Source organism: Scophthalmus maximus, chromosome 18 (genome assembly GCF_022379125.1).
Source record: "Scophthalmus maximus strain ysfricsl-2021 chromosome 18, ASM2237912v1, whole genome shotgun sequence".
NCBI classification, from domain to species: domain Eukaryota; kingdom Metazoa; phylum Chordata; class Actinopteri; order Pleuronectiformes; family Scophthalmidae; genus Scophthalmus; species Scophthalmus maximus.
In genome coordinates, this window is record NC_061532.1 from 18,081,159 (window position 1) to 18,095,856 (window position 14,698).

At 46.4% G+C, this 14,698-nt stretch overlaps 1 protein-coding gene across 22 annotated transcripts in view; it reads left to right on the forward strand.

Moving 5' to 3' along the window:
- afdna (afadin, adherens junction formation factor a) overlaps window positions 1-14,698 on the forward strand; it is a 74,723-nt gene that overhangs the window by 38,423 nt on the left and 21,602 nt on the right. For 17 of the 22 annotated variants that reach the window (XM_035617105.2, XM_035617119.2, XM_035617112.2 and 14 more), the window contains 8 exons: window positions 549-569; window positions 2,144-2,289; window positions 2,540-2,634; window positions 2,787-3,052; window positions 3,692-3,835; window positions 4,035-4,233; window positions 4,412-4,518; window positions 6,696-6,776. In XM_035617105.2, coding sequence (XP_035472998.2) covers window positions 549-569; window positions 2,144-2,289; window positions 2,540-2,634; window positions 2,787-3,052; window positions 3,692-3,835; window positions 4,035-4,233; window positions 4,412-4,518; window positions 6,696-6,776 — 1,059 coding nt within the window. The remainder of the gene's footprint in view (window positions 1-548; window positions 570-2,143; window positions 2,290-2,539; window positions 2,635-2,786; window positions 3,053-3,691; window positions 3,836-4,034; window positions 4,234-4,411; window positions 4,519-6,695; window positions 6,777-14,698) is intronic. The other 5 variants (XM_035617113.2, XM_047328475.1, XM_047328472.1 and 2 more) reach the window with 2 other exon arrangements.

Here is a 14,698-nt window from a genome sequence, read left to right on the forward strand (position 1 = left end):
TTAAAAATGCAAAATGTCCGCCGTTACAGTGTTGACATACATCATGAATGCTAAAAATTAAGTACAGGACTTTGGTAGATTTGGGGTGAGGAGAAAGAAATATGATTCGCTATATGAGCTGTTTTAAAATGCTCCCCTTGGTAATGATCAATAAAACCCATAATTCCCATTTCACTTTTATTAGTTCAGCTCACAGCCAGCTGATGTTTAATGAAAATAACTAAACAATAACAATGTGCTACAGATGGGTTGTAATCATGACATTACTGCAGTTATAATAATATAACAGACCGAATTCATTTAGATAAAACAAATTCAGTTCTTGAGCATAGACGTTCAGATGCAGTTGTAATGTTTTCTTGACCACATCTGACAACTGATTCAACATGACTCCACATTGTGAACCATGACCCTGTGTGTCAAAGTGTGTGTGTGTGTGTGTGTGTTACATGCCCATACCGTAGCTGTTGACGTGTTTTCTCTCTGTCCTGTAAACGTCTCCTCCTCCTCCTCCTCCTCCTCTTCCTCCTCTTCTTCCTTCCATCCAGGAGATTCCTGAAGGGGATCAGGTAGGATAGCACATTAGCACATCATGATACGGCTGCTACAGATTCGTCTACCTCCCTCACTCTCTCCTCCTCTACCCCTCTCTCTCTCTCTCCCCCCCCCCCTCTCTCTCTCTCTCTCTCTCTCTCTCCCCCCCCCCTCTCTCTCTCTCTCTCGCTCTCTCTCTCTCCCCCCCCCCCCTCTCTCTCTCTCTCACTCTCTCTCTCTCTCCCCCCCCTCTCCCTCTCCCTCTCTCTCTCTCTCTCTCTCCCCCCCCCTCTCCCCCCCTCTCTCTCTCCCCCCCCCCCTCTCTCTCCCTCTCTCTCTCTCTCTCTCTCTCTCTCTCTCTCGCTCTCTCTCTCTCTCTCTCTCTCTCTCTCCCCCTCTCTCTCTCTCTCTCTCTCTCTCTCTCTCTCTCTCTCTCTCTCTCTCTCTCTCTCTCTCTCCCCCCCCCTCTCCCCCCCTCTCTCTCTCTCTCTCTCTCCCCCCCCCCCTCTCTCTCTCTCTCTCTCTCTCTCTCGCTCTCTCTCTCTCTCTCTCCCCCCCCCCCCCCCCTCTCTCTCTCTCTCTCGCTCTCTCGGCTTGTTTTTGACCAGCCCCCCCTCCCTCATCGTTGCTGCTGCTTCTTTTTCCTCCATCCTAACAGAAATGTTCAAACAGCCATGATAATGCGTCCGACCTACAGCTGGATTAAAACTAAGCAACAACGACATCAAACCCGACTAATTCCCATTCAGCTTCCTCGGAACCTGCCTGGTACTAAAAAAAACAAAAAACAAAGTGAAAGCGAAAGAGCAAAGCGACCACTCTTTTCCCCATCGTGGCTCCATCTTTAATTCTGACATCACATCGTCTTTTCGCTTCTCCTGTTCAACAGTGTGGCTGAGAGACGAGTCCCGCCCCCTCTGACCTCCTCTGACCTCCTCCACCTCCTCTCGCTTCCTTTTGTCTGTTTCATGTGTTGAGGCATCAGTTTCCTGAAGTGTTTTAATGTCTTGTTTCGTTTTTGGATGCACTCGGCTCCATCGCTCATCCTCTGGCTGTTCTGAATGAAGAGTTACATTTTTCGTTTTGTCTGATTTCTGTTTTGTTTTTTCAAGGCGGGGATAGATGAGTGCAGGGGGAGAAGGGGGCGGGGTAGGGCGAGCTTCGCTCATTCCTCCCTCTGTGAGGGGATATTAACCAATAAGCTCCTTAGACACTGAGCTCTGTCGTCCTCCCCGTTGATCACACAGTTTTCCAGAAGGAAAAGAGATGTGTGAACTTGTCCGGGGGCGGAGGCTTGTGTCTGGTGACCTGCTGAACGGAGGATTGGTCACTATCGTCTCGACTAAAAAAAGCTTTGAATGTCAAAGACGTGAAGATGTTTCAGGAAATGAGTGACGGTGATGACCTCTCCTCCTCTCCTCTTGGGGTGGGCGGGGCATGAGTCTATCCCTGAAGTAACAACTGCTCCTTCTGGCTGCCACTCAAACAGAAACCCCCCCTCTGTCTCCTACCTTCTTTTTTTCCCAGCCTCTCCTTCATCTTGCTGCTCTAACAACTTCCTCCGTATGTTTTTTTGTTTCTTCTTCTTTCTGCGATTGGAACGTCACAGAAGCAGAAGAACATCGCCGGAGCGCTGGCCTTCTGGATGGCCAACGCCTCCGAGCTGCTCAACTTCGTCAAGCAGGACCGGGACCTGAGTCGCGTCACGCTGGACGCCCAGGACATCCTCGCCCACCTGGTCCAGATGGCCTTCAAGTCAGTCTGGGAGTGTGTGTGTGTGTGTGTGTGTGTGTGTGTGTGTGTGTGTGTGTGTGTGTGTGTGTGTGTGTGTGTGTGTGTGTGTGTGTGTGTGTGTGTGTGTGTGTGTGTGTGTGTGTGTGTGTGTGTGTGTGTGTGTGTGTGTGTGTGTGTGTGTGTGAGAGACTAGATGTGGGGGGGGGGAGTTCTGGAATATCATGACATTTTGAGAAATGTGTTTTTAACAAGCTCTATTGTGTGATTGCAGATACCTGGTGCACTGTCTCCAGGCAGATCTGAATAACTACATGCCTGCGTTCCTGGACGACCCGGAGGAACATAATCCACAGAGACCCAAGATCGGTAAAATATGAAAACACAAACACAAAGTTACACGGGTTGAACTGTCCGCTGTCTTACAGTGAATGGGGGGGAAAGAACGAGAGTTTACAAAAACTTAAAATCGGATTCCTGGATTTCAACCGCGCGTTTAAGACTTATTTTCTTTTCTCCAGAGGACGTCCTGCACACGCTGACGGGGGCCATGTCGCTGCTGCGGCGGTGTCGGGTCAACGCCGCTCTGACCATCCAGCTCTTCTCGCAGCTCTTCCACTTCGTCAACATGTGGCTGTTCAACAAGCTGGTGACGGACACGGAGTCGGGCCTGTGCTGCCACTACTGGGGCGCCATCCTGCGGCAGCAGCTCAGCCACATCGAGGCCTGGGCGGAGAAGCAGGGCCTGGAGCTCGCCGCCGACTGCCACCTCAGTCGGATCGTACAGGTACAGTGGGGGGTGGGGGGTTGGGGGGGGGCAGAAGCAGTTTACCACTGTTGCATCATCCAGACTCATACTGCCTATGGAAATTGACCATAGTTTTCAGATTTGTCAGTCAAGATTGAAGCTTTTCTTTGCAAACTTAATATTTTGGAAAAAAAAAAATTTTTTTCTCGTAAGTAGGGATGCACCACATGTTGGGCCACCGAAATTATTATGCCGAAAACACTTTCTGTATTCGGTCTAATAAGTGAAAAGACTGAATTGTTTTTTACCGAACAATATTTTTAATGACGCGATCAAAAAACTGCCAGCGTGGAATGAGGTACGTGCAACGAACTTGCTGGCAGTATGGGAGCATCAAAAATATTTGATTCTATTAATTTGTTTTACTTAATCAAACTGTAACTTTGTAATGCCAGTTTTCAAATACAAGGATTCAAATTTACTTTTCTTTGCATTCTCTACACAAACAGAATGAAGTGTGGCCTGTGTTAATAAAGCCGATGCTAAAGAGAGGAATCAGGAAAGATACAAACAACCTGAATTCTGGAGAAGAAGTCTGAAAAGTCTGAAAAGTCTGAAATATATACGAACAATATGTGTTCGATGTAAAAGCCTTTTTTTTCTCCTTCTGTCTTCCAGGCCACCACCCTGCTCACCATGGACAAATACTCCATGCAGGATGTGCAGAACATCCACAACACCTGCTTCAAGCTCAACTCCCTGCAGCTCAACGCCCTCATGACCAACTACCACTGTGCTCCGGACGAGCCTTACATCCTGCCTGTGAGTCCACACACACACACACACACACACACACACCCACCCACCCACCCACACACACACACACACACACACACACACACACACACAAAAATTCAACTAGAACAGCTGACGTCCACTTACAGAAGCGTCAGCTTTGTATTTTCTCTGAAGCTGTGAAGAACCAGAGTGTGCTGACGTGTGTTTCCTCCGGTGTGTGTAGGAGCTGATCGACCACGTGGTGGCGGTAGCGGAGAACACCGCCGACGAGCTGGCGCGCAGCGACGGCCGAGAGGTGCAGCTGGAGGAGGACCCCGACCTGCAGCTGCCCTTCCTCCTGCCCGAGGACGGCTACTCCTGCGACGTGGTGCGCAGCCTCCCCAACGGCCTGCAGGACTTCCTGGACCCGCTGCTGCAGAGAGGTAACTGGTGGTGAAAATGAGTGGGAGCCATTTGGATAATTCAACTTTTATTGATCTCATCTTGTATATGTGTTGTGTCAATGATGTTGTGTGTGTGTGTGTGTGTGTGTGTGTGTGTGTGTGTGTGTGTGTGTGTGTGTGTGTATAACCATGTGTGTGTGTTCTTGTCCTCTTCCAGGTTTTTGTCGGTTAACTCCACATCCCCGTGCGCCCGGGAACTGGACCGTGCACTTTGAAGGAGCCGACTGTGACAGCCACTTCTCCGGGGTCGACGCCTCAGAGATGGTACGAAGTTAACACGCGCACACACACACAAGCGCGCGCGCACACACACACACACACACACACACACACACACACACACACACACACACACACACACACACAGCATCCTGGGTAAAGCTGGTGCCACAGAGAGACTTTCTGCAGGTTCAATAATAACACTGACTCGCAAAAAACAAAGTGTACAGTGGCTGTGACAGCTGAGACGAGCAGTGAGAACAGACACTCACACTCTTGAAACCTCTTAAGTAGCTGCAGAGTCTTCAGTCGCAGCAGAGTCACTTCATGACACTTCTTACTTTCGTCAGCACAACGGACTATTTTTAGAGAAAAGTCTAAACCTAGAAGTGTGTGTGTGTGTGTGTGTGTGTGTGTGTGTGTGTGTGTGTGTGTGTGTGTGTGTGTGTGTGTGTGTGTGTGTGTGTGTGTGTGTGTGTGTGTGTGTGTGTGTGTGTGTGTGTGTGTGTGTGTGTGTGTGTGTGTGTGTGTTTCAGACTAAAAAACGGTCACTTGGGGACAAAAGCTGCGTCGGTCGTTAATGTTACGTTGAGTCTTGAGGAATTGGATGTAAGTCAATGTGAAGTCCCCAAAGGTGACCTATAACTGTGTGTGTGTGTGGTCTCCTAGTTTGAAGGCGGTTACTATAGTGACTGCAACATGGCAATTTACTTTTCATAACAACCCACGCACACGCACACACAACACACACACAGCCACTTCCTCTGTAATTGGCCTGTTTATCTCTGCTATACTATTTCATGACTATAGTCTCGACATAATGCAGGCGTCTCTCACACACACACACTTTGATTAATGGTGTGTGTTCAGGCAGACTGGAGGGGGAGGGAAGCTCTTGTGCCACAGTTCTATTCTGTGTTCACGTGGATATGATGTTGTTTTGTTTACACACAGTGAATCTAAAAGTCTGAGACTTCTCTCCCCTTTCGGTGGATGCATTTGTATTACTTGATTAATATCACACACACACTCACACAGTAAAAATTTAAATATCAACAAAAAATGCAGTGTTTCCATTAGAACGTTTACCTTTAGGAAAACCGTCATGGGATTATTAAATAACTGATTTCACAAGAAAAACTAAAACACAAGGCGACGGTTTTCCTGCAGTCGCAAGTGACTTAGGTCTTCTGCTTTTTTCGTGTCCGACCTGCGAATGGAGAGCGAGTTGTTTCCACAGAGAACGGTGATATTAGACCTTTTGGAAACGCGTTAGCGTCGTGTGGGCCGAAGGCAGATCTTTAAAAAAAGATGCTACAAACTGTCCTGGTGCAGAAACTCAGACTGGAGGATCAGTCCAGATCAGGACCCCTTTGTCTGTGCCCGCTTTGATTTGATATGTTTTCACTTTAAGCATTAACGACCTTTAGCAGCTCTAAAGAACATCACATCACGTCACAGCCGGGCGGTCGTTGTCGTGCGGTCTTGTCCTAGTCTTAACTTGTCCTCCAGTATAACTGTAGTGTTGTTGTAGCAGCAGTCATATTGTAGTTGTCGTGTGGGTTCTTTTTTTTTTTCTTCTGTTGCTTTGTGCGGTTCTGGGTGTTTCTGCTGGAAAAAAAAACCCTCAAAACGACTTTGCGCCCTCTGCATTGACGCAGGAGCGTCGCCCCCAGCCACACACGACGACTGAAAATACACAGCTGCGATGAAGAGACATGACAAAGTCTGACACCAGCTTATTTAGTTTGGAGTTTCCTTTGTCAGAAGAGGTTTTCCAAGATGTGGGAAACCTCGCTCTTTCTTTGTCTCCTCCCCCTCCACCCAGTCACCCAGCCCTGCTCAAGTGTGTATATATGTGTGTGTGTGTGTGTGTGGGGGGGGTAGCCATGATGTGGTTTTCATTCTTGACTGGATTCCAGCGACCACAGGTTCCTCTGTGGTCTTCCCCCTTTCCCCCTGTATCCCTCCTTCATTCCTTCCCTCCCTTTTTCCCATCCCTTCCTCCCTCTGTTTTCTTTTTTTACATTTTTTTTTTTTACTCCACATTCTCATTCTCCTGCCCGGAGCGTGGTCGGAGGCAGACTCGAGTCGAACGCACCAGAGAACGAGCGTCGAGCTTTTCTCCCTCCCGCTCCTCGAGTCTGTTGAAGACGCACCGAAGAGGTTTCCATCATCACCACTAACTAAGTTTGTCTCTCCTGTTCCCTCTCTCTTCGCAGCCAATGAGGAAAGACCCGGAGGTTGTCACGGTAACCCTGAAGAAGCACAACGGCATGGGCCTCAGCATCGTGGCCGCCAAGGTAGGAAACAACACCTGTGTGTGTGTGTGTGTGTGTGTGTGTGTTAAAAGAAACTTATTTTTATTAAGAAAATGCAGAAGAAAAAAGTGATTGGCATGTTTTTTTGACAGGAAGTCTAAAAAAAACTTGGATGTTTTCGTGTGTGTGTGTGTGTGTGTGTGTGTGTGTGTGTGTGTGTGTGTGTGTGTGTGTGTGTGTGTGTGTGTGTGTGTGTGTGTGTGTGTGTGTGTGTGTGTGTGTGTGTGTGTGTGTGTGTGTGTGTGTGTGTGTGTGTGTGTGTGTGGCTGAGCAGAAAACGCTGCTGTTTTAAATAGACTGACTTCCCTGTTGAGTCTGACGGCCGTGCAGAGACTAAACATTGACACTGCGAAGAAATGTCCCAATGACTCCTGGACCAAAGCGCACGTGTGCGTTTATTTGTTCACACATAATTCATCTCAACACAGATTCAGATGCAGCTTTGGCGTCATGAGAACTTGATTCTCTTGAAATTAAGAGATTCGCACATTTCCCCCCTTGTTTGGTGCAGATGTGGAAAGCATAACATTTTTTTTAATGCAATATAGGATCAGATTAACTGAATGGTGGATGACGCTCTTAAAGTGATTCCACTCTTATTTAGAGCTGCAACAGCTAATCGATTAGTAGTCGACTACTTAAATTAATCAGCAACTCTTTGGATAATCAATTAATTGGTTCAAGTAGTTTTTATGAAAGAAAAAAAATATGAATTCTCTGATTTCGGCTTCTAAAATGTGAATATTTTCTGGTTTCTTTGCTCCTCTGTGACAATAAACTGAAGATCGTTGGTGTGTGGACAAAACCAAACATCATTTGTTGGTTTTGGGGAAACATGATCGGCATTTTTAACCATTTTATGACATTTTATGGACCAAACAACTTATCGATTAATCGAGAAAATAATGATTAATATATACAGAACTTTTTTTTTTCAAGTCCTGAAGCACAAGAAGCTGCAGGTCAGATCAAGAATCATCCCAATTAAAAAAAAAAAGAATAAATAGTTACCAGTTAAAATGGTGACAGACTTCTGCACAACGGCGCCACCTGCTGTGTCAAATCAACATCGTAGCGCTGACGTCGGCTATTGTATATATAACCCTTTGTTGTATTTGTCAGAAACAATTCGACCGTGCGCTCGCAGGTCAGACGGTGACGTAATTCTGTGTCGAGGCCTTTTTCCGTCACCAAAGTTTGGATTCCTCTCTGCACCCATGTCGGATGGAAGACGTGTTTTGAATGAATAGATGGATTGTGGTCTTATGGTTATCAACGGTGCTTTTGTTACCTGCCAGAGCAGATGTGGGGATGTTGTCGTTGTTGCTCTTCTCCGACGCTTCTGTGATGAGCGACTCGACGTGGGCCAGAAAAAGACGAGTGGACTTTGTTTCTGTCTCTGACTCTGGAGTCTGAATGTGAGTGTGGAGAGGAAGAGCGGGAAGGAAGGACGTACTGAGGAAACCTCATGGCTCGGTTTATATTCAAAGCTGTGTGGACGTTGGAGGAGGAGCGTGTGCGTGCGTGCGTGTGTGTTGGATGTGAAAGGCAGGTAGAGAGAATTTCGTCAAACAGATGCTTGAATTCTCGGTAAACTTGTCTGAGCTCTGTCCTGTTATATAACCGTGCGTGTGTGCGTGTGTGCGTGTGTGTGTGTGTGTGTGTGTGTGTGTGTGTGTGTGTGTGTGTGTGTGTGTGTGTGTGTGTGTGTGTGTGTGTGTGTGTGTGTGTGTGTGTGTGTGTGTGTGTGTGTGTGTGTGTGTGTGTGTGTGTGTGTGGTATTTGCCCGGTGGAGCTGCAGCAGCTGCAGCAGCGGCTCCACCTCAGTCTGCCCTGCCGACACTTCACCTCTGGATCTGCGCCTGGATTCTCTGTTTCTTAACAAACACTCGTCAATTATAGAAACGTCTGGAGGAATTTTATTTATTTTTGCGGCACTCAGGAACATTTAAGGAATTTACTGCATCGTGTTTTTTTTTCTCACCACACACTCTGGAATTTTCACAGCTTCTTAACAATAGGGAGATTTTAATACTTTTTTTCCCATTTGGACTTTTTTTGTTATTGCAGTTCTTTTTTTTTCCGTCTTTCTAAAATGACCTCCACTCCTTTTTGCATTTTTCTGCTGCCCCACGTTTCCGTCCGTTAGCTGCGAGTTGAGACCGGCGACGGTTCATCTGAATGGATTCCTCCCAGACGCTGTAGTTGGAAGCTTCTCGGACTTTGCGCTGCGTGTTAGCAGGTTGAAGCGCTGCTGTCTGGGAGTGTGTGTGTGTGTCCCAGTACTGGACGTCCCAGTGTGAACTGGTCTGACGAGCAGCTGCAACATGTGGTTTTCTGTGGTGGGCAGGAGAGACGAGGTAAACACCCTTTTAACACGTGTCTGTGTGTTTTAGACGATTAGACGCTAAGGAACCTTGATACTTTCTGCAGCTTTCTCCATCGTCTCTGAGCTAAAGATCAAGTCCGATCCCGTGTGTGTTTTCTTCTTCTCCCCCTCTCGTCGTCTGTCCTGGTGAACGCACTGCCTTCGTCCAGGTTTGCGCGGTGCAGTTGGCAGAGCGGCTGGTTGAACATTGAACACACGTGTGCGTGGCGGATGATGATAGTAGCTCTCTGTGGATTTAACCTCCGGTGTGACGGCCGCCTGGTTTGTCACTTTTTCCCACTGTTTGCTTTCAGGGACGTCTCGGCTAATGGTTAAACTGAAGGTACACACACGGGACACACATGGTTCAAAAAATAACAGATACAGTCTAAGGCACTGCAGCCGCGTGTTTTATGGCACTAATATCCAGAAGGAAGTCTCCTTACTCTCATGTTAGATAGAATAAAAAAACTTCTGAATTTTGTTTGCGGATTTCTTTCGGGCGACCGTGAGAACGATTAAGCAACAACAACAAAAAAGAAAAACTCTCATGCGGTGAGAACTCTGGTTTAAAAATAGCAAAGCGGTCCGACATCAGTGAAACCAGTTTGTCAAGGCAGTGATTCATCGTATTAAACATGACTGTTGTTTCATACGTCAGGGTTTTTTTTGTTTTTGTTTGAATCTTCTGTTTTCTTTGGAGTTGAAGAGTTGGTTTGAGCAGGTGTGTGTGTGTGTGTGTGTGTGTGTGTGTGTGCGTGTGCGCGTGCGTGCGTGCGTGCGTCTATTTGTGTGTGTGTCTGTGTGTGTGTGTGTGTCTGTGTGTGTGTTTCCTCCGGACAGCTCCCAGCTGGAGTTGAGCCTCTCCTCCTCTTCCTCCTCCTCCTCGTGTTTGTGTGTTTACTCGTTCATCTCCAGCCCAAAAGAAACAGAACATTCCTTCTGCGCAGGTTTACAAACAGCTAGAATCTAACATTCCTTCTGCGCAGGTTTACAAACAGCTAGAATCTAACATTCCTTCTGCGCAGGTTTACAAACAGCTAGAATCTAACAGTCTGGGATCCTCTGAGACGTCCCGACCAAACGCACCTGACCGACTATACACAATCACACCCAGCAGCACGTAGCCGTGTAGAATGACTCCTGCAGTCATTTCTCAATCAATTTTGAAAAACTGTTTTGCCAGAGAGTTGGACTGAAGCACCAGGTCACAAGTTTCTTGGTTTTGGGAAAGTTTTCCCTCCTTTTGTGTCCTGTGTGCGTTCTGTGTGTTTGAAGTATCGGTTGTGTGCCGTGTGATGTTTGTGTGTTTGTTTGCCGTAAGAGTCAAAGTCGAAGTGGAACAATGGTGTGAGAGAGTCGCCCCCTGTGAGCGCTGGGACAATGGGAGGATGTACCGCACACACTCAGACGCGTGCACACACACACACACACACACAGACACACACACACACAGACACACACACACACACACACACACACACACACGGACACACACACACACAGACACACACAGACACACACACACAGAGACACACACACACACACACACACACAGACACACACACACACACACACACACACAGACACACACACAGACACACACACACACACACACACACTCACTCAGACACACAGACACACAGACACACACACACACTCAGACACAGACACACGCACAGACCACACACACACACACTCACACACACACACACACACACACACACTCAGACACGCACAGACACACACACACAAACTCAGACAAACACACACACACACACACACACACTCGGGGACACACACACACTCAGACAAACGCGCACACACACACACACACACACACACACACACACTCGGACACACACACACACACACACTCAGACAAACGCGCACACACACACACACAAACACACACACTTTCCTGTAGCGGGTGGGAGGTGTTTACAAGGTGTGTTGTGCAGGAGGACGTTTCTCCATCTCTTGCCCAGTGTGACATTCTTTGGCAGGTTAGTTGTGGAAAAAACGGGGACGAAAACTTTCAGGAAGAAGAGGCACTTGCCCTTTAATCCACTTCCTGGTTGCTCAGCCAGTTATTAAACGCCGACGCCCACACATTTCAAATGATCATGTCACGTTGTCGCGATGAAAGGTGAAGACGTTGACGCGTTTGACAGTCCCCCTGATCCACTTCAACACAGACACAATGTTGCTTACATTAGACCAAACGGCGAGCAGAGGTCGAGCTGGGAAAGGAGGAGTTTTCTTCGTTTGCATATTTCATACTGCGAAGAAAAAGAAAAGGGGGGAAAAAACTAAAATAGAGGAAATGAATCTCTGAACTTGTGAAAGTGAAGTGAAATCTTCGGTCCAAGATAATTATACCTGACGGGAAATCTCGAAATCAGACGTATTTATGATCAATTCACGAGTCTGCCACGAATGCAAATATAGAAAACCAGTAAATGAACTTTAAAAAAACCAAGATAATAAATAACATATTTTCCAAATCTTCGTTTTGTAAATCTCGGAACAATTTGCACTGCACATCCGTTTACTTCGTGAGACTATTCCAGTGCACATCTCTCTCCCCCTTTCTTGTTTGATGAAAATAATGAAAAGAAACAAATACGTCTTCTTATTTCATTTGGAACAGCTTGCAAATCAATAAGTCATATTTATCGATTGTTCTGGCATTCTGACTCCATTTTCTTTGAATGCTGTTCCCCATCTTCGTTTCTCCAGCCATCGTAATTTTAATCCTTCATCAATTAGTTTCCCCGTTCGGGGAAATATATTCCTAATCTAATGTTTACAAACCCCGTCCGACCCTCAGACACACGTCGTCAATCGTACAATCTGTCATGACGCAGTTGTAGCGGTCACGTGAAGAACGGTAAAGGTTTAAAGCTCTGAACAGATGCAGCGAGCAGATGTCAGCCGACCACAGTCTGAACTTGCCCGAGAGTTTTCTAATCCGCCGGAAACGACAGAGGAACAAAAAAAACATCTGTGGTTTGAACAGGCGCCTTCGAAACACCTCTGGCTTTCGAAGCAGCCACTTTGTGGATTAAGTGGCTTCCAACCTCAGAGAGGCTCCGTGGGAGCAGGTTGACGTCGTGTGATCTCAGCGCGCCGCCAGTCAGAGGGAAGATGTCACATCACCCTGACTAGGGCTGGGCAACATGGCTGAAAACTGTATCACGATATAAGCGTTTCATATCGGTCGATATCGATAATTATTGATCATTTTTATGACCTAGGAAACACAAACACGAGCCAATGAGATGGCGCAACGTGATACTGTTACATGATTGGCTATTAGGCCTGTCACTCCATACGTTGCTAGGTACCAGAGGACGAGTGCCGGCGTAGCCAGACTCTTTGCTCCGGTTTCTTCCAAAGATAGAAAAACAAATTATCGAAGCGTTCTATCGAACGCATTTTCTATTGATATTGATTACGTGTCAATCGCGATACATATCGTTATCGTTTTATCGCCCAGCCCTAACGCTGACTCTGATGTCCGGAGGGAAAAACACTGACGGATGGACTCAAGGGTTAGAGGATGGAAGGATGTGTTGTAGAGCTGCAGAAGTTAATCGATTAGTAATCCACTACTAAATTAATCGCCAACTATTTTGATTATCGATTAATCGGTTCAAGTCGTTTTTATGAAGATTCTCTGATTTCAGCCTCTTGAATGTGGATATTTTCTGGTTTCTTTGCTCCTCTGTGACAGTGAACTGAATATATTTTGTGTGCGGACAAAACAAAACATCATCTTGTGGTTTTGAGAAACACGCTCGACATTTTTCACCATTTTATGGACCAAACAACTAATCGATTAATCGAGAAGATAATCGACAGCTTAATCGTTTATGAAAACAATCGTTAGTTGCAGCCCTGTATAGGATGGAAGGATGAATAATTCCAATTCGTCCAAATTCAGACTCCAGAGTTTCCTCAGTTCACCTGTTAAAATAAGTCGCGTCACTTTGAGCAGAAACAATCGTCGAAGAACAGAAATTTAATCTGGAACTATTTTGACAATCGATTAATTGTTTGAGTTTTTTTTCAAGCAAAAAAAAAAAAGCTCATTTATTTCTGAATATCTTTGAGCTTATCGGACAAAACAAAAAAACATTTCAAAACATGAAACTTCAGAAAAAGACCAAGTGAGCTAATCAACGCATTTTGGGAAAAACAATTGCACGATTCCACCACAGTGAAAATAATAATCAGCCGAATGTCGAGAAGATTCCTGTTCTCTGCTCCCTGACAAGTGAATCCAGCTTTGCAGACTTCAGTCTGGATTCCGTGTCTCGATGTCAGACGGGATAAACGCCCCCGAAGTTCCCCCAAATTCCCTCAAGTGTCTCCGGAGCCTGTTTTTTGGCGCCTGGACGCCTCATCTCGCTCTGGACGAGTGGCTCCATGTGAAACGGAGGCTCTGTAATGTGCAACAGACACAGTGAAGTGATTCACTGGGTTTTTTTTCTCCCATCTTAATGTCACTCACAGGAAATTCGTGCCTGCATGAATCCAGCCTCATTACCACGCACGCACGCACACACACACACACACACACACACAGACACACACACAGAAAGAGAGTTGAGACGTTGCGGGTCAAATAGTTTCGAGGCCTGATGACTCTGCCGTAAAAAACAATCCGTTACATTTTAGCAACAACAGCAGAAATATGCAAATATTGCAAAGAATGAATGATTCTCGTCCAAACAAGCTTTCACCCGGAACATGTGGAAGCTCTGGAATGTGTTTGTTTCATTTAGACGTGAAGGCAACACAAAGCTCTTTGTATTTAAAAAAAAAGGAAGGAAAAAAAAAACAGCTGATGTTTTGAAGCCGTATTTATATTTTTCCCGCTCATTGAAAAAGTTGTTTCCTGCCGTTTCCTGTTACTTCAACATTTAAATCCACCACTGCGGATGAGACAGTCCGTCAGTGTGACTTGTAAAGCAAAGGGAGGGGTTACACTCGGGTCAATAGCTCTTACTGTTTTACAAGATGAGGCTTCACTCGCACACACACACACACACACACACACACACACACACACACACACGCCACGTTGCCAGGTCTGACGAATGGCAGCAATTAGGGCTTCAAAGAGCAACTTTATAGACACGCTGTGATTCTTAATGTGCAGGTTGTGTATTCGCCATCTGGACTCTGTCTGTTTCGGTCTTTGGCTTTTAAATAGTTTCTCCTTCAACCTGCTTTAAAAGTTAAAACTCCTCGTCTCTGCTCCTCGTGGCCTCTCTGGCTTTGCGATAAATATTGTACACTGATGTCTTTAAAGCTTCGGTGAAAAATCCAGCAGCTTCAGATCGGGTGCGGCTTCGTGTCTGTGCAGAGAGAACGATTTCCCCCAAAACGGCTCCGTCTGGTTTCTGGTTTCTACTGTTGCACAAACTCCCGAGGATAAACACGTCAAGATGGTAAAGAAAACGCGTGTGATACGTCTGATGAAGTGCCAGCACTTCTGCTGCGCTGCAAACCGCCTCCCCCACTT